The 25,445-nt window shown below is 35.9% G+C and overlaps 2 protein-coding genes across 4 annotated transcripts; both read right to left on the reverse strand.

Annotated features, from left to right (window-relative positions):
* Positions 1 to 322: 322 nt before the first annotated feature.
* Positions 323 to 10,414, reverse strand: LOC122006327 (nudC domain-containing protein 2-like). Of its 2 annotated transcripts, none has more exons than XM_042561794.1 (5): positions 10,124 to 10,414; positions 9,895 to 10,043; positions 9,767 to 9,815; positions 893 to 1,035; positions 323 to 609 (listed from the first exon to the last, which is right to left on the reverse strand). In XM_042561794.1, exons 1-5 carry the CDS (start codon positions 10,152 to 10,154, stop codon positions 529 to 531), a joined length of 453 nt encoding a protein of 150 aa, XP_042417728.1. In that variant the 5' UTR covers positions 10,155 to 10,414; the 3' UTR covers positions 323 to 528. The 2 variants fall into 2 exon arrangements, with proteins under 2 accessions (XP_042417728.1, XP_042417727.1); XM_042561793.1 differs by having other exon boundaries at positions 10,149 to 10,412.
* A 987-nt stretch (positions 10,415 to 11,401) lies between these two features.
* LOC122006328 (protein ROOT HAIR DEFECTIVE 3-like) lies at positions 11,402 to 25,359 on the reverse strand. 2 transcript variants are annotated; one of them, XM_042561795.1, is made up of 22 exons: positions 24,987 to 25,359; positions 24,770 to 24,836; positions 24,564 to 24,666; positions 23,744 to 23,814; positions 23,557 to 23,620; positions 23,201 to 23,266; positions 23,072 to 23,119; positions 22,929 to 22,991; positions 22,788 to 22,844; positions 22,175 to 22,333; positions 21,970 to 22,038; positions 21,795 to 21,886; positions 21,623 to 21,701; positions 14,638 to 14,803; positions 14,434 to 14,558; positions 14,089 to 14,351; positions 13,915 to 14,011; positions 12,981 to 13,139; positions 12,789 to 12,893; positions 12,273 to 12,367; positions 12,070 to 12,166; positions 11,402 to 11,858 (listed from the first exon to the last, which is right to left on the reverse strand). In XM_042561795.1, exons 1-22 carry the CDS (start codon positions 25,135 to 25,137, stop codon positions 11,556 to 11,558), a joined length of 2,499 nt encoding a protein of 832 aa, XP_042417729.1. In that variant the 5' UTR covers positions 25,138 to 25,359; the 3' UTR covers positions 11,402 to 11,555. The 2 variants fall into 2 exon arrangements, with proteins under 2 accessions (XP_042417729.1, XP_042417730.1); XM_042561796.1 differs by lacking the exons at positions 24,564 to 24,666; positions 24,770 to 24,836; positions 24,987 to 25,359 and adding an exon at positions 23,966 to 24,093 and having other exon boundaries at positions 11,406 to 11,858.
* Between the last annotated feature and the right edge of the window lie 86 nt (positions 25,360 to 25,445).

Below are 25,445 nucleotides of genomic sequence, written 5' to 3' on the forward strand. Positions count from 1 at the left end.
CTAATTGATTAAAAAAATTATAAGAAAATTAAATTGAAAATCAACAGAAAATTTTAGATATGTTTTCCTCAAAGATACTATTTAGTTGGACTTACAATATGACTAATAAATACAACAATATTAATAATATATCTGAAATATATAAACAAATTAACCAATTTACTAAGTAAATTAATTTTTTAAAAAGTTTAATATATATAATTATATTTGACCCTTTTTTTCCATCTTTATGTTAATTTAAATCATTTCAAGTTTAAGTGTAAATTATTTGATCGTGTTTGTAATTTTATATACTTAATATATGTTCTAAAAACAATCAACATGCAATAAAATACACACAAATTTGATCTTAGGCTGAAATTGTAAGATACAAAGAGAAATAACTTTTGAAACTATTATCGCAATCTAGTGGCATACACAATAATTTTGATGAACCATTCATCAGATCATTGGCAAAGTTCAAGGGATCACACATGGTTGTCTAAAAACAGGAAAGAAGAAGCAAGAGGAATCACCTCCGTAGTATGCTTAGCTAATGCCACCCATGAAGCTCCTCGGATCAGGGCAGGTCCCACTGAACTGAGCTTGGGAAAAATCAAAACCAGGGTTCTGCAAATTGAAAACAAATAAATACAAAAAAAAAATTAAAGATTGAATTTCTTTCCATGATATTTATACTTTTAACTCAGAGTGATATTGATGAATGGAATAAATACTACACTAAGGTGTTCTACATTTTTAGTTTATCCACTAGCCTACACAATATGTATTACCAGGAATCAAGATCATAGTAAATATATATACACAACAATTATTAGAGGATTACCAAATATGCTGTGAAAAATCATGCCCATTTCCAACATAAATAAGCAACAAAAACAAGGCTTTTTACCTCTTCCTGAAACCTCTGCAGCATAAGGCGCTTCTGTTCCAGATCCGCTGCATATGGATCCAGCAAACCTTGACCGAGTATGGGAGATGACCAAGTTTTTCCTTTGTCCCTTTTCTGTAGTGTCACGTGCATGACTTCGTCCTCTATTTTGTGAAGGCAACAAAAACCGACTATTAATTTTCATAGCAAATGCAGACATTTAAAGAAGATGGTCAAACAACACAGGATTTATATCACCAATTAAACAGATAACACTAATTCATAGCTTGCTGCTGTATCTAAAAATATTTCTTGGAGCTTTTTCTGCCCCCCTCATGACATCACTAATATCTTGCTTAGCTGAACCAATGGCGACAGTCTAAATTCAAAACCAACTTAATTGCTTTTCCAACATTTCATAAGTTTGCAACTATTTAGCTTTCAGAAGCTCATAATTACCCAAGCTTTGGCTTGACAGAAAGCCCTCCAAATTAAGTAGCTTACCACTAGACCAAACAACTTGATTTTTGTGTTTCTCTCTTGTCCAAAAATTAATGGCACAAAGATTTTATTCGAAAGCATTTGGCTTTGTGTAATAAGGGACAGCATGGCAATATAGTGTGGTGTACATACAAATTTTGAGGAAGAAATCTCTTAGAGAAGGCTTCCTCTGTTCAGGGAGGATTTTTGCATTGATGGATCATTTTCAACCTGAATCTCATGGTTAGGATCTGAAATATCCTTTTTGTTCATCAGAATAAGATTGCCACCTTTCAGTATTTATAAATTATGTGGGAGTTCATTAATGTAGATAACTTTTGTCTCATACAACAAAAGTGTAGCTTGTGCTGAATTATTTCAACACTTGAGATCCTTCAGACGAAATAAAAGTATAGCTTGTGCCAAATTATTTCAACATTTAATATCCTGAAGTCCACCCCCATCAATAAACACACAATAATATTCCAACCATGATCCCCACTTTCTCATAGTCATAGTCTGTTGATCTCATCCTAGTCCTTCTTAGATAGAGAATGACAGTCTTATTCTCTAGCTACTATTAAACATCAATAATCTTAAAAACATCTTCCATATATTTATATTTGCAGGATCATGCCATATATTTATATTTGCTGGATCATGCCCAACCAAACAAATCTGTTAAGAGGACAAGTTGTGAGATCTACCTGTCCACAATCCAAAGAAACAAATCTCACCAATGGCACAAAAATGTGAGCATCCTCAAATATTAGAACAAGCTGGGACTCGCAAGTTAAAAGAGAAAGGTTAGTGTGGAAAGTCAAACTATCCTAATTTAGTAGACTCTAATATTCTGCTACAGCTGTTAATATATTGTATTTATAGTTATTCCCTATAATTAGTTTATAAATCACGTAATTAGTTATCAATTTCCTATAAATTAAAATCTGTAATTAGGTATTTATTTTAGGTAATACCTCATGTATTTACATTGCTGTTATCTATGAATAATATTATCTTTTCCTCTCAAAACTTCATGGTATCAGAGCCAGGGGTAACCTAGAAGCTGTCATCTCTATGTCCAAGTCACTGCAGCCTCTCAGTCTAAAACTTCTGCCTCATAATCCATGGCCCATTCCAACCAAACCTCCAGCGATTTATCTGCCACAAACACTCATGTTTCTTCCAATATACCAATCAATTCCCAAACACCAGCCGACTCCTCCCTTGCCCTTAATATTGGTCACAAACTCAATGGCCACAATTATCTTCAATGGTCCCAGTCCATGATGATGTTTGTGACCGGCTATGGTCGCGATGACTATCTCACATAGTGATCAAAAGTCAACATCTTGTTATTGTTCATTTATGTAGGGAAATTTGGTCACTTTGTGTAGCAAGAAATAGTTAGCGGCAATGTTGCATATTTCGGCCTAGGCGGCCCCTAGCCGAATTGAAAACCATCTATTTGGCTAAAGTAGGCGGTACTGTTTATGTGTGGTCCTAGACGCCGAATAGGCGACCTATTCGGTCTAGGCGACCGGTCTATTCAGTCTAGGTAGCCTATATGTTCTGTCCAAGTGATTTTTTTTTGTTTTAAATAAAAATATTCGGTCTGTTCGTTCTATTCAGTCGGTCTGTTCATTTTGGTATTTACTTGATATTCATTTTGGTATTTACTGTTTTCTATTACTTGCCATTGTGCCAATTTGATGCTCATTTTGATATATCTATTTAAAAGTACTAGAGCGCCTAGGTTGAGCGCCCGATTGGCGCCTAGCAGTTGCTGCAATATTGGTTAGTGGTTGCACCTTGCTCCATGAAGGTTGTTGTATTGGTAGTGACTTGAGACTTGAAGATTTGGCTGTGAGCATCCATCTATTCCTTGGTAAAGGGAGATGTTTGTGGTTGGCCGTGGTCGCAATGACTATCTCACAGGGGCAGTCGTCGAACCTATTGTTGGTGATCCAAAAATCAGAAATTGGAGAACAGAAAACAATCTTGCCATGTCATGGCTTATGAGTTCCATAATTATGGAAATAGGAGAAAACTTTCTCCTCTACTCATTAGCAAAAGAAATTTGGGATGCTGCCAGTGAAATATTCTCAACCAACGACAACACCATGGAGTTATTCCACATTGAAAGCTCTCTCCAAGACCTGTGCCAAGCAGATCAATCAGTCATTGCCTTCTTCTCCACATTAACAAGGCCTTGGCAACAATTGGATCATTTTGAATCCCATGAGTGGAAGTGCACCAACAACGCTGCATACTTCAAGCAAATCATTGAGACTAAATGGATATTCAAATTTCTTATGGGACTTGACAAGTTTCTCGATGAAGTGTGTGGCCAAATCCTCAGCATGAAACCTCTCCCTAACTTCGAGAGGTATTTTCTGAGTCTATCGTGAAGAAAGCCATAAAAGGATCATTATGGACACTCCAACCAAAACACATTTGTATGAGTCTTTTGCCTTAGCCACTACCACAGAAGAATCCACATATCTCACTGCCCGAAAGCAACCTCCAAAACCTGCTCCACAAAGAGGACGTCCACGATGTGAACATTGCAAGAAACCAAGCCACTATGAGGAGACTTGCTGGGATTTGCACGACAAACCTGCAAATTGGAAGCCTACACGAAAGTATAAACATCGAGGCAATACTACTACTGTTGATGCACCAAAACATCTCCCTTTACCAAGGAATAGATGGATGCTTTCAAGCAAATCTTCAAGTCTCAAGTCACTGCCAATACAACAACCTCCGTGGAGCAAGGTGCAACCACTAACTATTTCTTGTTGCTCCAAGTGACTAAATTTCCCTACATAAAAGAACAATAACCAGGTGTTGACTTTCGATCACTATGTGAGATAGTCATCGTGACCATGGTCTGCCACAAACATCATCATGGACTGGAATCATTGAAGATAATTGTGGCCATTGAGTTTGTGACTGGTGTTAAGGGCAAGGGAGGAGTCGACTGGTGTTTGGAAACTGATTGGTATATTGGAAGAAACATGTGTTTGTAGCAAATAGATATCAGTTATGTAATGAGTCGAGTCAGCCAGTTCCTCACTGACCCTTCGGTTGATCACTTGCACGTTGTTCATCGAATCTTAAGATACTTGAAGGAAGATCTTGGAAAAGGACTTTTCTTTAAAAAAAAAACTTCATGGTATCATAGCCAAGGGTAACCTAGAAGCTGCTCTCTATCCAAGTGACTACAACCTCATTCTCAGTCTAAAACTTCTGCCTCATAATCCATGGCCTATTCCAACCAAACCTCCGACAATTCATCTGCCACAAACACTCATGTTTCTTCCCATATATCAATCAGTTCCCAAACACCATCAGACTCCTCCCTTACCCTTAACATTGGTCACAAACTCAATGGCCACAATTATTTTCAATGGTCCAATCCATGACGATGTTTGTCGCCGGCCGTGGTCGCAATGACTATCTCACAGAGGCAGCGTCGAACCTATTCTGGTGATCCAAAAATAAAAAATTGGAGAACAGAAAACAATCTTGTCATGTTATGGCTTATCAGTTCCATGATCACCAAAATAGGAGAAAACTTTCTCCTCTACTCATCAACAAAAGAAATTTGGGATTCTGCCCGTGAAACATTCTCAACCAACAACAAGATCATGGAGTTATTCCACGTCGAAAACACTCTCCAAGACTTGCGCCAAGTAGATCAATCAGTCACTACCTTCCTTCTCCACATTAACAAGGCTTTGTCAACAATTGGATCATTTTGAATCCCATGACACCGACGACGCTGCATACTTCAAGAAAATCATTGAGACTAAATGGGTATTCAAATTTCTTATGGGACTTGACAAGTCTCTAGATGAAGTGCGTGGCCGAATCCTCTGAATGAAACCTCTCCCTAATCTTCAAGAGGTATTTTCTGAAGTCTGTTGTGAAGAAAGCCAAAAAAAGGATCATGATGGGCACTGCAACCAAGACACATTTATCTGATTCTTTTGCCTTAGTCACTGCCAGAGAAGAATCCACATCTCTCGCTGCCTGAAAGTAGCCTCCAAACCTTGCTCTACAAAGAGGGTGTCCACGGTGTGAACATTGCGATAAACCAGACCACTATAAGGAGACTTGCTGGGATTTGCACAGCAAACCTACAAATTGGAAACCTACATGAAGGTATGAACATAGGCAATACTACTATTGTTGATGCACCAAAAGCATCTCCCTTTACCAACAGATGGATGCTCTCAGGAAAATCGTCAAGTCTCAAGTCACTACCAATACAACCTTCATGGAGCAGGGTGCAACTACTGATGATTCTCTAGGTACTGAATATTTTACCTTTCATGTAACAAATCAGCACCCGTCCTCCTCTTAGATAGTCGACTCTAGTGCATCCGACCATATGACAGGTGATAGAAGATTATTTACTACATTTGTTCCATAATATGGTTCTCGGACTGTACACATAGCTAATGGATCACGATCCAAAGTCGTTGGAAGAGGGACTATACCTCTGACACCCACTCTTTCCCTTCAAGCTGTGTTATATGTCCCAGAATTAGATTGTAACTTACTCTGTAAGTAAACTTAATTCCGACCTCAATTGTGAGACAATTTTTTTGCTCAATCTTGTGTTTTTCAGACATTGGATTATGGAAGATGATTAGCAGTGCTGAACTATGTTCCAGGTTATATCTCAACACAAATAATTCTCTCATTGGTACACAACTCAGCTCTCAGTGTCGGTCAGTTAAGAATCTCAAGTCTTGTTTTCATTCCAATAAAGATAGTGACATTATGTTATGACACTATCGATTAGGTTATCCAAACTTTATATACCTAAAGCATCTGTTTCCATCATTATTCATTAATAAAAAATCAAATTTATTTCAGTATGATGTTTGCCAACTCTCTAAACATACTCGTAGCACATATTCACCTATTCCATATAATCCATCTCATCCTTTTCCCCTTATTCACAGAGATATTTGGAGTCCCAATAAAACACCAAGTCTCATTGGGGCTCGCTAGTTCTTACTATTAGTTAATGATCATACCCGAATAAGTTGGACATTCCTCGTGAAAGATAAATCTGAAACTAGCAACATTTTTAAAAACTTTCATGTAATGATTAAGAACCAATTTCACACATATATACAAGTTTTCAAGTCTGACAATGCTCATGACTTCTTTAATTCCAATCTAGGCTCATATCTAAATGACCATGGCATTGTACATCAAAATTCACACTCCACGACAAAACGGGGTTGCTAAATGCAAAAATCGTCACATATTATATGTAGCCTGGTCCTTGCTATTTCAAGCTAATGCCCCAAAAAGATTCTGAAGTGAAGTTGTTCTTACGGCAACCTATCTGATAAATAGAATGCCTTCTCGTGTCATCAATTTCCAAACACCACTCCAAGCCCTTGTCCACCTATACTCAAACTCTCATCTCGTTTAAAAAATTCAAGTAAAAATCTTTGGTTGTAATGTCTTTATCCATATCTACCCACATAACAGAAGTAAACTTGATGAGCGTGCAATTAAATGCATGTTCATTGGATACTCCTTGAATAAAAAAGGCTACAAATGCTTCTCGCCTACAACCAATAAATTCTACACTACCATGGATTCAACCTTTTTTGAAAGACATTCATTCTTCTCCAATTCTGAAATTCAAGGGGAAATTCGTACACTTGAATCTGAGAATTGGAACTGGTCCTCTCTCATTGAGACTCTACCGCATGTGTCTCAGCCACCTTCTGACAATAAACCACCTCATTTGGTCGACCAACCTCCTTTGGCTGACCAACCTCCTTTGGCCGACCAACCTCAACCTTCCGACAGTCAACTCAGTCATCTCAATCTTACAGATAAGACCATTAAAGTTTACACGAGGAGAAAACGCCTAGAACAAACCAAGCACAACCAGGAATCAACTCTGAATCCAATAATGCATGAAATAGCACAGGTTGAACTAGCAACTAGTCCATAGTCAGAGCCCATGGATTCTGAATTACTAGATAATCCTATCTCTAACTTGGATCTACCAATTGCTCTTCAAAAAAGTACCAGATCCTATACAATGCATCCAATTTAGAAGCATCTATAATATGCCAGTTTATCACAGAAGTTTAGGGTTTTTGTGTCGACCCTAGACAAAATCCAGATTCCCAGAGATGTATTTGAAGCCCTACAAAGTCCTACATGGCATGCTGTTGTACTTGAAGAATATCGGGCTCTAACGAATAATGAGACTTGGGTACTCACACTATCACCTAGAAAGAGAGCTGTTGGATGTAAGTGGATTTTCTCCATGAAACAGAAGGCAGATGAAATTGTTGATCGATTTAAGTGACGCCTAGTAGCAAGAGGATTCACATAGTCCTATAGGATTGACTATCATGAGACCTTTGCTCCAGTTGCCAAGTTCAATACCGTGAGAGTTCTCCTATCTTACGTCGTAAATCAAGAGTGGTCAATATTCCAGCTAGATGTGAAAAATGTATTCTTGAATGGAGACTTAGTTGAAGAAGTATATATGGAGATTCCACCGGGATTTGAGAATGGTCTGACAAGAGAAATATGTGTAAACTCAAGAAATTTTTGTATGGACTCAAGCAGGCACTGCGAGCATGGTTCAAGAGGTTTTCTAAGGTCCTAAAGCTGGATGATTACTATCAATCCCAAGCCGATCACACATTGTTTGTTAAACACGCCTCCAATGGTAAGGTGACCATTCTAATTGTATACGTCGATGATATAGTACTCACAGGAGACAATGAAGAGGAAATAAAAAGACTTAAAACCGTCCTATCCAAAGAATTTTAGATGGACCTAGGACTTCTTAGATATTTTCTTGGTATGGAAGTCGGTAGATCACGTCAAGGAATATTTGTCTCTCAATGCAAATACGTGTTAGACTTACTTCGTGAAATTGGTATAAGTGGTTGTCGTCCATCGGAAACTCCTATGGATCCTAATGTCAGATTGAAGGCTAGAGCAGAAGAAGAAACTATTGATAGGGAGTAATATCAGTGCCTAGTAGGTAAATTGATTTACCTCACTCACAGTCAACTAGATATCAATTATGCAGTGAGTCGTGTCAGCCAGTTCCTCAACAACCCTTCGGTTGATCACTTGAATGTTGTTCATCGAATCTTAAGATACTTGAAGGGAGATCCTAGAAAAGGACTTTAAAAAAACAACAAATCAATCGATGGAAATCTTTACAGATGCTGACGGGGAAGGATCTCAGAGTGATCGAAAGTCAACATCTGGTTAGTGTTCATTTATGTGGGGAAATTTGGTCACTTGGCATAGCAAGAAATAGTTCGTGGTTGCTCGTAGTAGTGCTAAGGTAGAACTCCGAGCCTTAGCTCAAGGCGTTGGTGAAGGAATATGGTTGAAGTGATTGCTAAAAGAGCTCAAAATTAGCTTCCAAGGTCTGATACAGATGATGTGTAACATTCAATCAGCTATGGAAATGGCTAAGAATCCTGTCCAACATGATCGATCAAAACATGCTGAAATAGATTGGAATTTTCTCAATGAGAAGATACAAGATAAGATTGTGTTGATGAACTATGTTCCTTCTCATCAACAAGTTGCAAATATTCTCACCAAGACTCTATTGAGACCCAACTTCGGTGAACTTAATCTCAGACTCGGCTTAATGAGTATCTATCGCATAGTTTGAGGGGGGGTGTGGAAAGTCAAACTATCCTAATATAGGATATTCTAATATTCTGCTACCGCTGTTAATCTCTTGTATTTATAGTTATTCCTTGTAATTAGTTATCAATCGCATAATTAGTTGTCAATTTCCTATAGATTAGAATCTGTGATTAGGTATTTATTATAGATAATACCTCGTGTCTTTATACTGCTCTTATTTATGAATAATATTATCTTTTCCTCTCAAAACTTCAGTTAGACTTCTTTTGAGAATGCCCTGGTGATATATGTATCAATTGAACTTTAGCTCCTTAATATCATAACAAATGATGATTTTATTATTCTATGTGCTGTCAGGATCCAAACATTACAAGGATACAAGAAGCAATGCAATGAAGCATGAATCCTAAAAGCTTTGACTGCGCTGATGACTGACATCCTTTAGCTTACCTGTAAACTGAATAGTAGTTTTCATACAGATGAATGTATCCTCGCATTTCTGAAAATTGACTACCATTATTCTAACACATCGCACAATCTAAATACCATTTGTTCCTATTCTAGTGATTTCTAGTTTACGCATGTTTGAATCCATGCATTGTGTTACTAAATAATGTCCAATAAATCAACTTTAAATCACCCTAGAATATTAATAATCATTACCAAAAGTGGAAGTGGTGATAAAAAGAAACTTGCAGAAAAGCATATCGAGATTGAAGGAGAACATGAATGTATTACCAAGGGTCCAAAAAGAGGAATCAGTCTTCACAGGGCAGGCTAGATCGTGCTGGAAAGCAACCAGTTCATTGAGCCAAAAAAGTGTAGAAACGATGGTCAATCTCAACAAAATAAGATAAAATACAAACATTGAGATAAGGAGGATTCCCCTTGATCCCCACTTCGACGTGTCCGGACTGGATCTTGCAGTAAAAAAGCTTCTTGGGAACATTCGGAGGGAGGTCGATGTACATGTTGACCTCGTCTAGGGTTTGATCCCATTCGAAAACTTTCTGCTCTAAAGGATCAAAATCAACACCAGATGAGAAAGGCATTCGGAATCAATGGAAAAAAAAACTGAAGAAGTTACACAAGTACTCCGAGGAGAAAATCGAGGTTTCACCGCCATTGAAGAAGCTGTGGCGCTTCTCCGGTGCCAATTTCTCCGCCATAAGTTGTGCTCCCACGACCCCTTTGGTGGATGGCGAAATCTGGCGGCGCGGTTGCGCTAGCGGCGTGACGGAGTCCTTCGCCGGAGACCGTTCAATAGCCCTCCAGCAAACACGGGAGGAGGACGACGCCGGAGTCACGTAGGCCGGACGAGAGCACGGAGAAGGGGAAAAGAGAAGGAAAGACTTCTCTTGAAGGTGGAAATAGTGGAATGGATTCGTTAGGGCTGTAAGCAATTTAATATTCTGTTGATTAGAAAAATCGTTATTTAAGATTGCGTGTTTAATAACATAAACAAATAAATAAATAATTTGAAGAGATCATTTTTTTTTTTGTTGAATAAAAATAATCGTTAATTTTATTCAAAAAATAAAAATGAGGATATAAATTTATTTGGCTTGATTGATAAATCTATTGGAGCAAAGTGAAGCAAGTAATCTTACCTCTATTTGGATTATTTGGATGGAATGATTGAAAGTTCACTATTCGAAAAGGATAGAGAGGGAGGATAATTTCCTTACATTTAAAATTAAGGGTAAGAAAATATGTCATTTGAAAGGTAGCAACCCTCTCCCATCCACTTCCCTCACTTCCTTCTCAAATAAGCTTAAAAGTTATGGTCCTTTTATTTATCCATTCCTCATCTCCTTCCAAATAAATGGTTAGCGTCCCTTCAAATCAAGGGATCATATAATCTAGAAGGAGATAAAGTATGAAAAATATTTATTTTAACTCAGTGGTCCTTTATATATGGAGGTTAGACATCCCGGGAAGATTGATTATTAAATCTAATACTATTTATAGATATCTTGATTATTAATTATGCAAGAAATTTAGTACATTATCAACTAACATATTGCACATTTTTTAATTTTAAATTAAATAAAATATAAACTTATGTCTAGTTTGATAATTAGAGATTAAATAAATAATGTATTAATATTTTAATCAATTAACTTTTTTATATTATTAAATCAAAAATATCAATGTAAATGAAAGTTCGTGTCAAATTTATAAAACATCAAAAAATTATATTGTAAAATCAAGTTTTAACTAACTCATACAATCTTGGTTCTACACACTACTCTTGTGCCCTAAATATCAAAGAAACTAATGATCAAGACTCAAGGGGTAGATTACAGCAAGTAAAAGCAAGAGTTTGAATATATTGTTTGATTGAATCACTGACTTGGGTAAAATGGATAAGTCTCTATCTATACAAAACAGAAGAAAATAACATTCAGTAATTAAGAGGAAAAAAAATACATCATCTACTTGGTGGCACAAAACATCTTGCACAATGTAGTGTTTGCTTAATTACGATCATGCTTCAGAAAGCTAATTGTTGGACCTTCTTCACTCATGATGTATAACTGGCTTCAGTGTCTACCTCCACGAAGTGCTTAGTCTCTGGACACTCCACACCACTTCTGGGAGAAGAAACCGTAGACGATGAGGAAGATGGCACATCGGGTGCTGGGGTCATGAGTGGAGGAGGAGCATGCCTCTGCGAATCACTTCGAAAACTTTGTGTGTCCAAGGGTGGATTGTTCTGGCTGCTCTGTGGAGCAGTGGGAGGTTGAGCACCTTCCTCAGCAAGTTTTCGTAAAAGGTTCATGACTGTGGGGAGAAATCTTGTCGATAGTGTGAGAATGCCGGGGAGCTGAATTAGGAAAGTATCAGATTTATCAATACAAGATGAGCATTCATAATTTGAACTATGAGTAATCCTGACCCTAAGTTCTTTTTGGCATGAGTTCGGAAACTGAAATCAAGGATGAGTTTAAGCTTGAAATTGTATACTAAATGAACCTTGAAAAAATAAAGCCAAACTTTCGATTTTGTACATTTGTACCATGTCGGAATTTACTTACTATGCCATGCTGAAATGTCTCGGCGACATCTAGCTGCACCCATAGAGCTTTCGACACCAAGAACATAACAAAAAGCAGCAATAGATATAAAGGATTCCTGCTCATAAAAAAATCATCATGAGAAAAAGAATGAAAGTTTACGCAGTTAATTTATAGCTTGTGAGGTAGATTCAAGCAGCAGGGAAAGTAATGGAAGCAAAGACCTCATGAGCACCATCAGCTCATTGAAACCGAGGATCGCAATTGCAAGTATTGCCCATGGAGGAGGTAGCGCACTGTTACTGCGCTTATGTGCTTCCTGAGTTGAATAAAATAAATCTGAGTAACTAAACCCACTATAGCTACTTTCTTTGAGAAAGGAAGGTGAAAAACTGCCTGCCATCGCTAATTAACTACGTGACTCTGAATTCTGAGTCATGAAACATAGTAAAAGTGATCCACTGTGCATAATCATTTCAATGCCGTGATTAAGGCATCATACCTTGGTCGTCTTCCTTGTTGTTTGCAGTTATTGATGCTCTTTTGAGCTAATATATGCAAATATATGTATATAATCTGTTTGTCGAAGAATTATGCACATAGCAATACCACTTTTAAAGGACCAAACTAAAATCAGTTCTGAGCAAGTTCAAAACTCAAAATTTTCAGAAGATATAGAACAAGAAACAAAAGGGGAAAAAATAAAACCAGTACCCAAAGATAAACACAGGTATATGTACCTGAGCAGATATTGCTTGTGTGACAGTATATTCAGTCTCTGAGCTAAATTGTTTCCACAAAGACTTGCATTGCACGGGGGTGATCAATGTGTTAGATGGAGAAACCTGAACAAAATCCCAGCCTTACATTAGTTTCCTGTCTTGCACTCTTTCATGTCATTCATTGCACACAAAGTAAATTCCACACTTTACCTCTTCCCATGTGCTGGAAGCGAGTGAATCCAATGATGTTACAGTTCTTCGTCCTAATGCAGATGGTGCATCCATAAGTGCTGACATGAGAGTGGATTCAATCTTGTCTGGTTTCTCATCCAAACGAATGGCACACATCACAGCCAACAGTTTCAGAGCCTGCATCATATGACAGTGAACATACAAACTTCAAATCTTAGTATTTATATAGATGGTTAATTGTCAAATGTATCCCAAAGTTTAGGGATTTTAATGGTACAGTTCTACTGTGCAAATCCACTTCATGGCTGATCATGTGAAGAGGCATTCTGTTCCCTCGGGGCTGTGTGGTGGTTGAGACATGGGGTGTTGCCACATTAGGTCATGGGGTCGAAACTCGGTGCGTCCAAGCACGCCTCCCCCATGCCTTGGCCACACTAATGGCTAGTAGCCACCCATGATTTACCTTCTCCATGTTGACTTAGGGACGGGTTGGTGGGGGCACTGGAGGCAAGCGAATCACCTTTTTGCCACATGTGAAAAGACATTCTTGTCCCCTCGGGGCAGTTCAATGGTTGAGGTATGGGGTGTTGCCGCATTAGGTCATGGGGTCGAAACTCGACGTGTCCGAGCATGTCTTCCCCCATGCCTTGGCCACCAATAACTAATAGTCATCCGTGAGTTATCTCCTCCTTGTTGGCCCAGGGACGAATTGACAGGGGCACTAGGGGAGAGTGAATCGTCTTTTGCCCCATGTGAAGAGGCATTCTTTATGCGCATATATCATAAAACAAAGATGTGCATGAATCTTAAGCAAACCTCTATGGGTTCACAATTCCAAGGCGTCCCTTCACATGATCAGCCATGAAAGGAGCCTGCACAGTAGAACTGTCCCTTCTAGTGGATGTAGCTTGAAAATTTTGAAACCATTTATCTACAAAAGGTCTGGAAGTACCGATGTACGAGCATCCTTTGTGATCTTCCGCACATTTTCTTTTCCTGTCCAAACCCTAGGCATGGAATCTTTGTCATGGCTAAACACTGTTGAGAACCTGAAAATTAACACCATAGAATCTCAGAAATAGGTAACAGAAGTAAGTACAGATATGGTAAGTAGTTTATTAATTACCTATCCTTCATTCTGATAAGAACTTTGGCTGCTTCTTCTTTTGCTTTCTTTACAACAACACTTTTCGAAAATTCCTTAAGATTTGTGATCCTCTCATCAAAAATAACTTTTTCTAGCTCAAAGCCAGATAAGGAAGTGGAGAACTCTGAGAGGGCATTCCTGGTTTCACGGTGGTAAAGATTTCTTATTGATGCCCAAGTATCATTGCCAGCAGCCTCAAATAGAGATTCCACTGGTTCAGCAAGTGCTTCTGTTAACTTGTCCTGAACAGAAACACCGTAGGAAAAGGAATTTCAACACTAGAATTTGGAGAATTCAGATCACAAAGTGAAATCATTGATTGACCTCGTAGTGATTAGTCAATTCAGAGAGTTTCTGATTGCGAAGAGAATTTGCATGAGCATTGATGTCACGGTGAAGCTTCTCTCGGACTTTGGAAGCATCCCAGTCGGTGCGACTGATAGTAGCATCTGAAGGTAAAAGATCAAATTGGATAGATTATTAAGGCATTATATAGTTACAATAACAGTTTCTATGTAAGGGCGTTACCTGCACTTCCTTGATCAAACTCAAACATAGAGGACTCAATACAGTCTCGAACAGATGCTGCAAATCCTTTCCTGCTATTCAGTGAACTTTCCATATCCTTTTGAAACTTTTCCAGAGAATTTGAACGTAGATGTCCAAGCAATGCTTGATAAGTAGGATGCACAAGCTACAAGGGGCCACAGAGATGAACATAATACATGAACTCAGGAATCAATAGTAAGAAAATTCATTCCTTTTAAATATCATAAAAGTAAAATACATTCCTTTCACTAAGAAAATTCCAACTTAGATGACAGTAAGCGGATAAATTGTAAATGAAGCCCCTTTTATCGAGCATCAAATAAAGGAGAATTTCCAATAACATAGTGATAAACTCTCGTAGCCCTAATCTTAAAGCAAATTTACAAGCAAGCATGTATCACGATTCTATTTCTACCACTAAAGAGTGGGTGTCACGGTTCTATTTAATCTGGTGATAGCATTTAAAGGTGTCATAATTCTATTTTAACATGATTGTTTAAACAATATATGACTTTTATGTTAGAAATAATTCTTTATTTCTAATTAATACCCATATGTATGATTTATTTCTCTATTCAATGACTCATATGTCTTGATTTTATTATCATTAAATAACATGATTTAATAGCCACAATTATTATTAATGGCTATATTTATATTGGCCAATGAAGATACAATTCTCTTCATATTCATGCAAATGAATTTAAAGGAAGATGAAAAAATCATTCTCATATTCATGAAATATGAGAATTAACGTATTGCATTAAAAGACAATTGAATGTACGCATTGATGGAATGTGTAAATGAAAGGTTACAAAATGGTCCTCCCTCTACCCAATATATAGGCCTTTGCTCCATCAACAAGGGTAAGTAACAAGAGAGGTCAAGAGGGAGAAACACAATTGCCTAAGGGGTTCTAGTTTCTTTATACTTGAAGGTCATCATGAGCCAAGGTATGCTTTACTTTTAAGTATCATAGTGAAAATCATTTAGTTCAAAACCTTGGACATTAAGGAATATGCAAAATGAGAAACTTAATTTGCATACTCATGTTGATGAAGATATATGTTATGCTAACATGTGGTATCAGAGCTTTTATTAAGAATTTATGATTTTTCATTAAAGAATATTTTTCTCTCTTGATCGATTCTATATTAATTTTTTTTTATGTTTTCTTCTGTTGTGATTTACATGTACAAATTTGAACATGTAATTATGAATGTTCTTGACATGTATGATAACTTAATTGAGAATGCTTATATGATTGCACATGTACAGTTATTATGCAAAAAGAATTTTGAGACTAAAATTTATGTATGTTTTTATTGGCATCACAACTTTCTAATGGATATAATGTATTAAGCATGTTTCACTTATTTGTGTTTGATTAGATCTTTGTATGCTTTCAAATATATTCATTATTAGAAATAAATGATTATGATCATCACATATTTGCTTAGTATGCAGTTATGAATGTTTTCTTACTATGAGCATGATTATTATGTTTACTCATGTTTTATGTTTGATGGTTCATAAAGTTAAAAATTAAACACATATGAACCTTCAAATGGTTATTGTCATTATTATTTAATTTAATGTCTATATTATGCATAATTTGTTAGTCAGTGGCCAAATTAAAAAGTTTAGACAACAATTAAATAATGTTAAATAATTCATGAGTATGTGATGCTAAGAGATGATATGATGAAATTACTTAACTCTTATCATGAATAATTTAAAGTTCACTGATTATAAAATAATTAAGAATCATCCAAAGGTTTATTGCTTTATTTTATGATCATGAATATAATTGTAGTTAATTTATATGCTTTATTAGATATGTTTAGTATATCCAAAGATAACAAACATGTTTAATTTTAGCATATTTAATTACCTATTATAAGAAATTTTATTTGAGCATTAATTATGTGTGTGTATTGTACTATCACCCAAAGGAGAACTTCAATATGCATTTAAAGTTCATATGAATGTTATCTGAATTTTGTATTATAATTTATGAATTAAAGCATTGAAGTATAAGCGTTCTATATATTTTCCAGCATCAACGACTGTTGCTCTTCATTCACAAGCTTCGTCTATTATGAAGTTGAATGGACTTAATTTTTCTGAATAGAGTGAACAAATCCAGTTCCATTTAGGTATTTTGGATCTTGATTTGGCACTTCTTACAGATAAGCCTGTTGCACTTACCAACACTGAACAAATATCTTTCCATAAGGTTTGGGAAAGATCAAACAATCTTAGCTTGGTGTTTATGCGAATGACCCTAGCAGACATCATTAAGCCAATAATCTCTAAAATAGATGATTCCAAGGAATTTATGAAGTTTGTAGAACATTATCTCAATTTGAGTCGGCTGATAAGTCACTTTGTGAGACATTAATGGGTATGTTGACCACCCTGAAGTTTGATGGTTCTTGTACCATGCATGAGCATATCACTTAGATGATGAATATTGCAGCAAGATTGAATTGCATGGGAATGAAATTGACTGAAAGTTTTCTTGTGCAGTTTATTATAAACTCCTTGCTTCCTGAGTATGGTACATTCCAAATCAATTATAATACTATAAAGGATAAATTGAATGTGACAGAATTGCAAAATATGCTTATTCAAGAGGAAGCAAGGATTAAGAAACAAGGAGTTCACTCAATTAATCTCATGAGTCATTTGAATGTCAGAAAGAAACCAGAAAACAAAATACAAAGGACAATAACGGACACTTAAAGTTAAATGTGTCATCTATTCAAAACAAAAAGAAGGGACAAAAGAATGACAAATGTTATTTTTGTCACAAGCCTGGACACTTTCAAAAAGATTGCCAAAAGCGAAAGGCTTGGTTCGAAAAGAAAGGTAAGCCTAATGCTTTTGTATGTTTTGAATCAAATTTGGCAGAAGATCCTTATAAGACATGGTGGATTAAAGCATGGCGGATTAAAGCCAAATGAAAAGTTTGTCTTTATGGGAAATCAAGTCAAGGTTCCGGTTAAAGGTATTGGAACTTATCGTTTGATTTTAGACACTGGATATCATTTATATCTTTTTCAAACTCTTTTATGTTTCTTCTGTTAGTAGAAATTTAATTTCTTTATCAAAACTTGATACAGCTGGATACTCATTTAAGTTTGAAAATGGATATTTCAATTTGTTTAAGAATAATCACTCTATTGGTTCTGGTGTTCTCTGTAGCTTAATAATTAGTTTGCTAAGACTTTATTACCTTTGCATCATAATGTTGGAACAAAACGTGGTCTGGTGGATGAAAGTTCAACTTACTTGTGGCATAAACGTTTGGGTCATATATCCAAAGAACAATTACAAAGATTAGTAAAGAATGAAATCCTTCATGATTTGGATTTTACTGATCTTGATATTTGTGTGGATTGTATTAAAGGGAAAAATACAAAATATATAATTAAGAAAACAGCTACAAGAAGCATATAACTTTTAGAAATTATACACACCGATATATATAGACCTTTTGATGCTCCATCTCTTGGCGGAGATAAATATTTCGTGACGTTTATTGATGATTATTCACGTTATGTCTATGTCTATTTGTTGCATGAAAAATCTCAATCAATAAATATCTTAAAGGTATTTATTAATGAGGTTGAGAAACAATTAGATGGAAAGGAGAAGATTATCAGATCTGATAGGGATGGTGAATATTATGGTAAGTATGATAACTTTGGACAGTGTCTAATCCATTTGCTAAATATTTAGAACAACATGACATTTGTGCTCAATACACAATGTCTGGGGGACACCACAACAAAATGGTATTGCAGAAAGGCATAATCGTGTACTTGTTAAACATGGTTCTTAGTAAGATAGTTCCAAAAAGTCCTTTTGAACTATGGACTAAAGGAAACCTAGTTTAAGGCACATACATATATGCGGTTGCTCGGCGGAAGTAAGAATTTATAATCCACATAAAAAAAAAAACTAGACTTAAGAACAATAAGTGAATTTTTCATTGGTTATTCAGAAAAGTCTAAAAGGTATAGATTTTATTGTCATAATCATTCTATAAAAGTTGTTGGAACTGGGAATGCTAGGTTCATTGAGAATAGTGAAACTAGTGGGAGTATTAAACCACGTGATGTGGAAATTCAAGAAGTTAGGGTACAAATACCTTTGCCCATTACTTCTTCTCAAGTTGTTGTTCCTATGGTTGTTGGACATTTTGACAACCTACAAGAACAACAAATGAATGACCAAACACTCCATAAATCTGGTTAATGAACCTAATGTTAATGAACCACAAGCAGTAGCATTAAGAAGGTCTGAAAGGGAAAGAAAATCAGCTATTCCGAATGATTATGTGGTTTATCTATGAGAGTCAGAATTTGACTTAGGTATTGATGAAGATCTGGTTCCATTTTCACAAGCTATGAAAAGTGTCAATTCTTCCAAGTGGTTTGACGCCATGATTGAAGAGATGAAATCAATGGATCACAATAAAGTTTGGGACCTTGTTGAATTGCCTAAATGGTCAAAGACGGTTAGATGTAAATGGATCTTTAAGACTAAACATGACTCTAATGACAATATCGAACGATACAAGGCTAGACTTGTTGCCAAAGTTTTCACTCAGAAAGACAGTGTTGACTACAAAGATACCTTTTCTCCTGTCTCAAGAAGGACTCGCGAAGAATTATTATGGAAATGGTAGCTCATTGTGATTTAGAGTTATATCAAATGGATGTAAAAATTATCTTTTTGAAATGGAGATTTAGATGAAGTGGTTTATATAGACCAACCTAAGGGTTTTTTAATTAAAGGAAAAGGACACATGGTGTGCAATCTTAAGAAGTCAATATAAGGACTTAAACAAGTTTCCTGACAATGGTATCTTAAGTTCAATGATACTATAGTTTCTTTTGGAATTAAGGAAAAAATAGTAGATCGGTGTATATATCTAAAGGTTAGTGGGAGTAAGTTTATTTTTCTGATTCTGTATGTTGATGATATCTTGCTTGTTGCTAATGATCTTGGTTTATTACACGAGACCAAGAAATTTCTCTCGGAGAACTTAAAATGAAAGATATGGGTGAGACATCCTATGTGATAAGAATTGAAATATTCCATGATAGATCACAAGGAATGTTAGGATTGTCTCAAAAGTCATATATTACTAATATTCTAGAGAAATCTAGAATGGAAAAATGTTCTACAATTATTGTACTAATTCAAGAAGGTGATAAATTGAGCCCTATGCAATGCCCAAAGAATGAATTGGAACGCAAACAAACGGAACAAATTCCTTATGCATCTATCGTTGGAAGATTAATGTATGCTTAAAATTGTACCAAACCAAACATTAGTTTTGTTGTTGGAATGCTCAGTAGGTATCAAAGTAATCGTCATTGGAAAGCTACAAAGAAAGTTTTGCGATATTTATAAGGAATGAAAAAAATACATGCTCACATACAGGAGATCCAATTATCATGAGGTGATAGGATACTCAAATTCAAATTTTGCTAGATGCTTGGATTCTAGAAAATCCACATTTGGCTATTTGTTCCTCTTAGCCGGAGGAGCAATTTCATGGAAATGTACAAAGCAGTCAATCATTGCTGCTTCAACTATGGAAGTTGAGTTTGTGGCATGCTTTGAGGCCATCATTCATGGATTATGGTTGTGGAACTTCATTTCAAGACTTGGAATAATCGACAATATTGCAAGCCGTTGAAAAGTTATTTGATAATGTCGTAGCAATCTTCTTTTCTAAGAACAACAAGTATTCAAAAGGTGCTAAACACATGGAAATAAAATACTTTGTGATTAAAGAAGAAGTTCAGAAACAAAGAGTGTCAATTGAGCACATTAGCACCAATCTTATGATTACGGATCCATTAACTAAATGATTGTTATCAAAGACATTTAATGAACATGTCATAAGGATGGGCATTATGGAAAATTGTTAATAACTCCATAATTAAGTTTATGTTCATTTGTATTTGACTCTCAGAGCTCTTTGAATGTTATTTCTGATTCATTAATGCATCCTGTTTTTCTATTTTAGTGTATATACATGAATGAATTATGCAATTATTAACAGGATTTGTCTCTTATAAGAATATCATGGATGGACCGTTATGTTGTGTCTCATTTTAGTTCAAGTTAACTATATAACTAATATTGTGATACATGGAAGGATGTATGCGAACTAATGATATACAACCGCCATGATGCTTATTTGTTTTTGCTTAATTATGATTTATAATTGACCAATTTAAGACAGAATTTACTTACATATTGTGCATTATGTTTGAAGTGAATAAAGTCATATGGCCAAGTGGGAGAATGTTAGAAATAATTCTTTATTTTTAATTAATGCCCATATGTATGATTTATTTCTCTATTCAATGGCTCATATGTCTTGATCTTATTATGATTAAATAGCCACAATTATTATTAATGACTATATCTATATTGGTCAATGAAGAGACAATTTTCTTCATATTCATGCAAATGAATTTAAAGGGAGATGAAAAGATCATTCTCATATTCATGCAATATGAGAATTAACGTATTGCATTAAGAGACAATTGAATGTACATATTGATGGAATTTGTAAATGAAAGGTTACAATATGGTCCTCCCTCTATCCAATATATAGGCCTTTGCTCCATCAAAGAGGCTAAGTAAGAATAGAGGTCAAGAGGAGAAACACAATTATCTAAGGGATTATAGTTTCTTCATACATGAAGGTCATCATGAGCCAAGGTATGTTTTGCTTTTAAGTATCATAGTGTAAATTATTTAATTCAAAACCTTGGGCACTAAGGAATATGCAAAATGAGAAACCTAATCTGCATATTCATGTTGATGAAGATATATGTTATGCTAACGTTTTAAGCACTTTTTAGAATAGAATTGTGGCTCTGGAGTCAGGAATGTATACAAGGCAAAATTATATAGTGTATTATCTCACATGCAAAGCTCTGGACTCAAGTTGCTTCCTCTTTGCAGTCCTGACACTTTCATCAAAGTAGACAGCTTCCTCATCATATCTGCATCAGAGTTGAAAGGATCAGAGATGATGAGATATTTGTTTATGTTTATCAGGAAGAAGAAAAAACAGAGATATAATTAGAAAAAAATACTCTTCTATATAAGCATCAAGAATAGCTTCAAGCTTTTTCGCAAAGCCAGCAACTGGGCCAGACTGTACTGCCTCTTCTAACTCCAGCCATTTCTGAAGCACTACTAAAATATCAGATTTTCATGGATAACTTTGAGTCAGCAACATATGTATGGAAACTTGACGATTGATGTCACCTCATCAGAGGTTAAGTGACTGAGCTTCTCATTAGCAATCTCTTCGCAACGAACTGTTGCGACCATGACCTACCAAATGCAGTTAAAAATAAACAACAAATGAAGTGTTTTGGGTATTACTATCGTGTTATGTTATCAAGTATTATATGATATTGCCAACCTTAATTTATCTAAGCAGCTGAACAAGTGTGATGTAAAACTATACCTTATGAGCAGGAAGATCAAGATCCTTATTTTCACGCACAACCTTCCATATGTGTTGCGCACTAAAGGAAAACCCTGAAGCAGGAACAACACCTCTTCTATCACCTGCAAGTCCTCCTGGGGCAATTGAATGGACAAACCGTTGTCGAAGTTCTGCAACCTGTTACACAGCAAATGCTCAAAAATTAAAAATTTAGATCATGCTCTTTTATATACCATAGAAATACATGAGACCTATATTTGGATTTAAGTCTTCAGTGGAAGACGTAAGATCCTGAGTTTAAGTGGACAAAATGATAGTAATTCTTTTTTAGAAAGCATTAAAGATTGCCTGTTGTTTGGAAAGAAATTCTATAAATCTTAATTAAATTATGTAGAATACTCAACTGTGTTCATCCCACCTTAAATATAAACCTACCACTTATGGTAGAGAAATACATTCACCAGAGAATTTTATAAACATATTATATGAATAAAATGAGTAAAAGTACATTTAAAACTTAAAACCAAAACCCAATATCTAGAGTACTAGGTGAGAACTTTTCGTTGTTATCAGAAAATTGTTCATGAAGATATATGTTTTTAGTAAGGAAAGAAGAGAGAAAACCATATACCTGATCATGAAATTGGTCTTCCTTCTCTTCATAACTAGATAATGCAGTGACCTCAACCTGTTTAAGGGAACTGAAGTTATCAGATATACAAGTCAATATGCTTTTAATCATAAACAAAATTCTTTGCAGGAAGAAACTTGCATTAAAGAATTCACTGAGAGCTGTGTCTTTTTGAGCCTCAGGCTTGGAAACACTGTCCCATATCTGCTAACAATAGCAACAATAACTGTGAATGGCAATGTAGAAAAAGGAAAATCTATGATGCAGAAGATCGGACAACATGCCTTCTGTATATCCTCTCTTAGGACAGGTTGCAAAGCTTCCAGTGGTGTCTACAATGACGGTGAACAAAAATATTGTTACTTCTGACTATGAATTAAAAACAAATAAGACATATGCGCAGGTCATCATACTCTTGTCTTGTCACGGATAACAAAGAGCAATGTGGTCTTGCGAGGGCTGAACAAACGCATCATGACCTATAAAAGAAGTCAAAGGATAGATAACACTGCACATAATGTAGTAGCAAAACCCAAAACATGAATAATGGAGATTAAAAATTACTAAATAAGATCATTTAAAAAATATAATTTTTGTCATATAAATTGAGTTAGCAAAATATTTTAACTTAACATTATATAAATTATTTTTAAAAAAGTTAACTAGATTATACACAATTAGGTATGGGCATAAAATGCCCCATGTCATAATATATTACCATGAATTATCAGAATAAATCAACACTAGATTAGCAAAAGATACAAGATACCTGAAATACTGTTTTTAGCAAGGGTTTGTTAGCAGCTTGCTCTCGGCCAATATCGTGGCACCACCTGGATAAATCAACTTTATCAACAGAGGAAGCTAGACTTCGGAAACTTCACAAGAACAGTGTTATACTCTTATATAAGAGAGATTTCTAAATGAGTTGAAATGAAAGATAAAACTTAACTCACATATTTATCAAAACTATGTCAGATATTGCCAGCGCAAATAGTGCACTTTGCTTTTCAAACGCAGTATCATCCTGAAAATAGGAACGTTTGTTCACGATAAAGTGCAAAATGGCACTGATCTCTTTGAAAAAACAAAACAAGTATACGAATGAAATAATCGTAAGATGATAAATTGGAAGGATGATTTTAAGTAGGGTGCGCCTCAGATAAGGGATATTTTACCAACATTTCTTCCATAACTTCAATGGAGAGAGAAGACAGATATGACCAACGCAATAATTGGAACTATTTCTTCAATAACTTCTTACTTATTCACACCCAAGAGGATATAAAAATGTTTATTTCCATACTCAGATATTTTCTAGATGTGTTGTTTTATCTAGGCTAGTGGCACCATATAATAATGAATGTGATTAAATTAAAGTGGCAAAGTGGAGGAAAAATTTTGTTTACCCTCCAAAGGTTCAAATTGTCAACCTAGCCACCCTCCTAAAATTTCCAAACTCTTGTTGTTTCACCCCTAACAATTAATACCATTACTTTATTTGCTAGAAAAGTGAAGGGGCATATATGTGACATATCAACAACATCATTATCTTGTTAGATATTAAAATTGTTATTAGTTAAGAGGGAGTGAAGTGACAAAAGTTAGAAATCCCCAGGGATATCTTGATGATTTAGAAACTCCAAAGAGGGATTTTGAAAAGGAGATGAACTTTAGGCTGCAAGATGAAAATTCTCCTTTTACAATTTGAGCACTCATAGTTTCCAAATAAATGTAGAGCAATAAAAAAAATACAAAATGAAAGTACAAGTTTACCTCTCCTCTTTCCCTTCCATCAGTACCTTCCAAATCCATCACAATTGTGTAAGGATCTATTCCCTGACATTTCGATAACCATATACCTTTGGTAGTTTGGCTCCTGATAAGAAAGTAGCAAGCGAGACATTCATCTTAAACAAAGAGTTCCAATAAATGAAATCCAGTGAACCAATTTTCTCCAGAACAGGGAGAAGTATCAATACCTTCCCCGTAATGCATCCATTTCCCTGAAGTCAGTTTTGAAAAGATTATTAAGTAAAGTACTTTTCCCTGCTCAAACAGAACAATCGTCAAACAGGTGTGATACGCAGAGAGGACGTAAACATTGAAAACCAACCAAGATCATTTTTTTTTTGGTATACTATGTTCCAAAAACTAAAATGCGGCACGGGATCAAATAGATCTCCAAGGTAATCTCACCGCTGCTCTGGGGTCCCATGATGGAAACCACGGCATAGGAGAGCCCACACTCGGCGAGCCTCGTGGTCTTCATGAAATGGTCGACACCAGCATCGTTGAATTCTCCTTCTCCGTCTATGAGTTGGACCGACCGGTACTCCTCCTCGGCCATTCTTCCGATCCAGAACAAAGCGGCGATGAGCGGCGATGAACGGCGAACAACAAAATGCAAGGGCACTGAAAGAATCGATGAGGCGGGGTGCAATGGGAGCAGCTCGATACAGATCTCAGCAACCCTCAAACTCAGGGTGCTTCTCTAGATCAAAATCTAGGATTCGCCTGGGGGAGAGAGAGAGAGAGCGAGTGTAGCGGAGAGGAGAGAAGAAAGGCTTTCTACAACGATGAGCCAATTTTCTCGGCATTGTTGCCGTTACATAAACTATTTATAGGTTTGTTTCATTCCACTCTCCAATTGATCAT

This window comes from Zingiber officinale, chromosome 7B (assembly GCF_018446385.1).
Source record: "Zingiber officinale cultivar Zhangliang chromosome 7B, Zo_v1.1, whole genome shotgun sequence".
Lineage (NCBI taxonomy): Eukaryota > Viridiplantae > Streptophyta > Magnoliopsida > Zingiberales > Zingiberaceae > Zingiber > Zingiber officinale.

What these genes read in the sequence shown, in the direction of transcription:
- LOC122006327 (XM_042561793.1), bottom strand. Translation starts at nt 10,197, where the DNA reads ATGGCGGAGAAATTGGCACCGGAGAAGCGCCACAGCTTCTTCAATGGC. An exon ending in TTCCTCTTTTTGGACCCTTG is followed by an intron (nt 1,036 to 9,766) that starts GTAATACATTCA and finishes TTCACAAAATAG; the next exon opens with AGGACGAAGTCATGCACGTG. An exon ending in TGCAGAGGTTTCAGGAAGAG is followed by an intron (nt 610 to 892) that starts GTAAAAAGCCTT and finishes TTCAATTTGCAG; the next exon opens with AACCCTGGTTTTGATTTTTC.
- LOC122006328 (XM_042561795.1), bottom strand. Translation starts at nt 25,137, where the DNA reads ATGGCCGAGGAGGAGTACCGGTCGGTCCAACTCATAGACGGAGAAGGA. An exon ending in AAGACCAATTTCATGATCAG is followed by an intron (nt 22,334 to 22,787) that starts GTATATGGTTTT and finishes GCTGTGTAACAG; the next exon opens with GTTGCAGAACTTCGACAACG. An exon ending in CTTGATGCTTATATAGAAGA is followed by an intron (nt 21,702 to 21,794) that starts GTATTTTTTTCT and finishes ACTCTGATGCAG; the next exon opens with ATATGATGAGGAAGCTGTCT.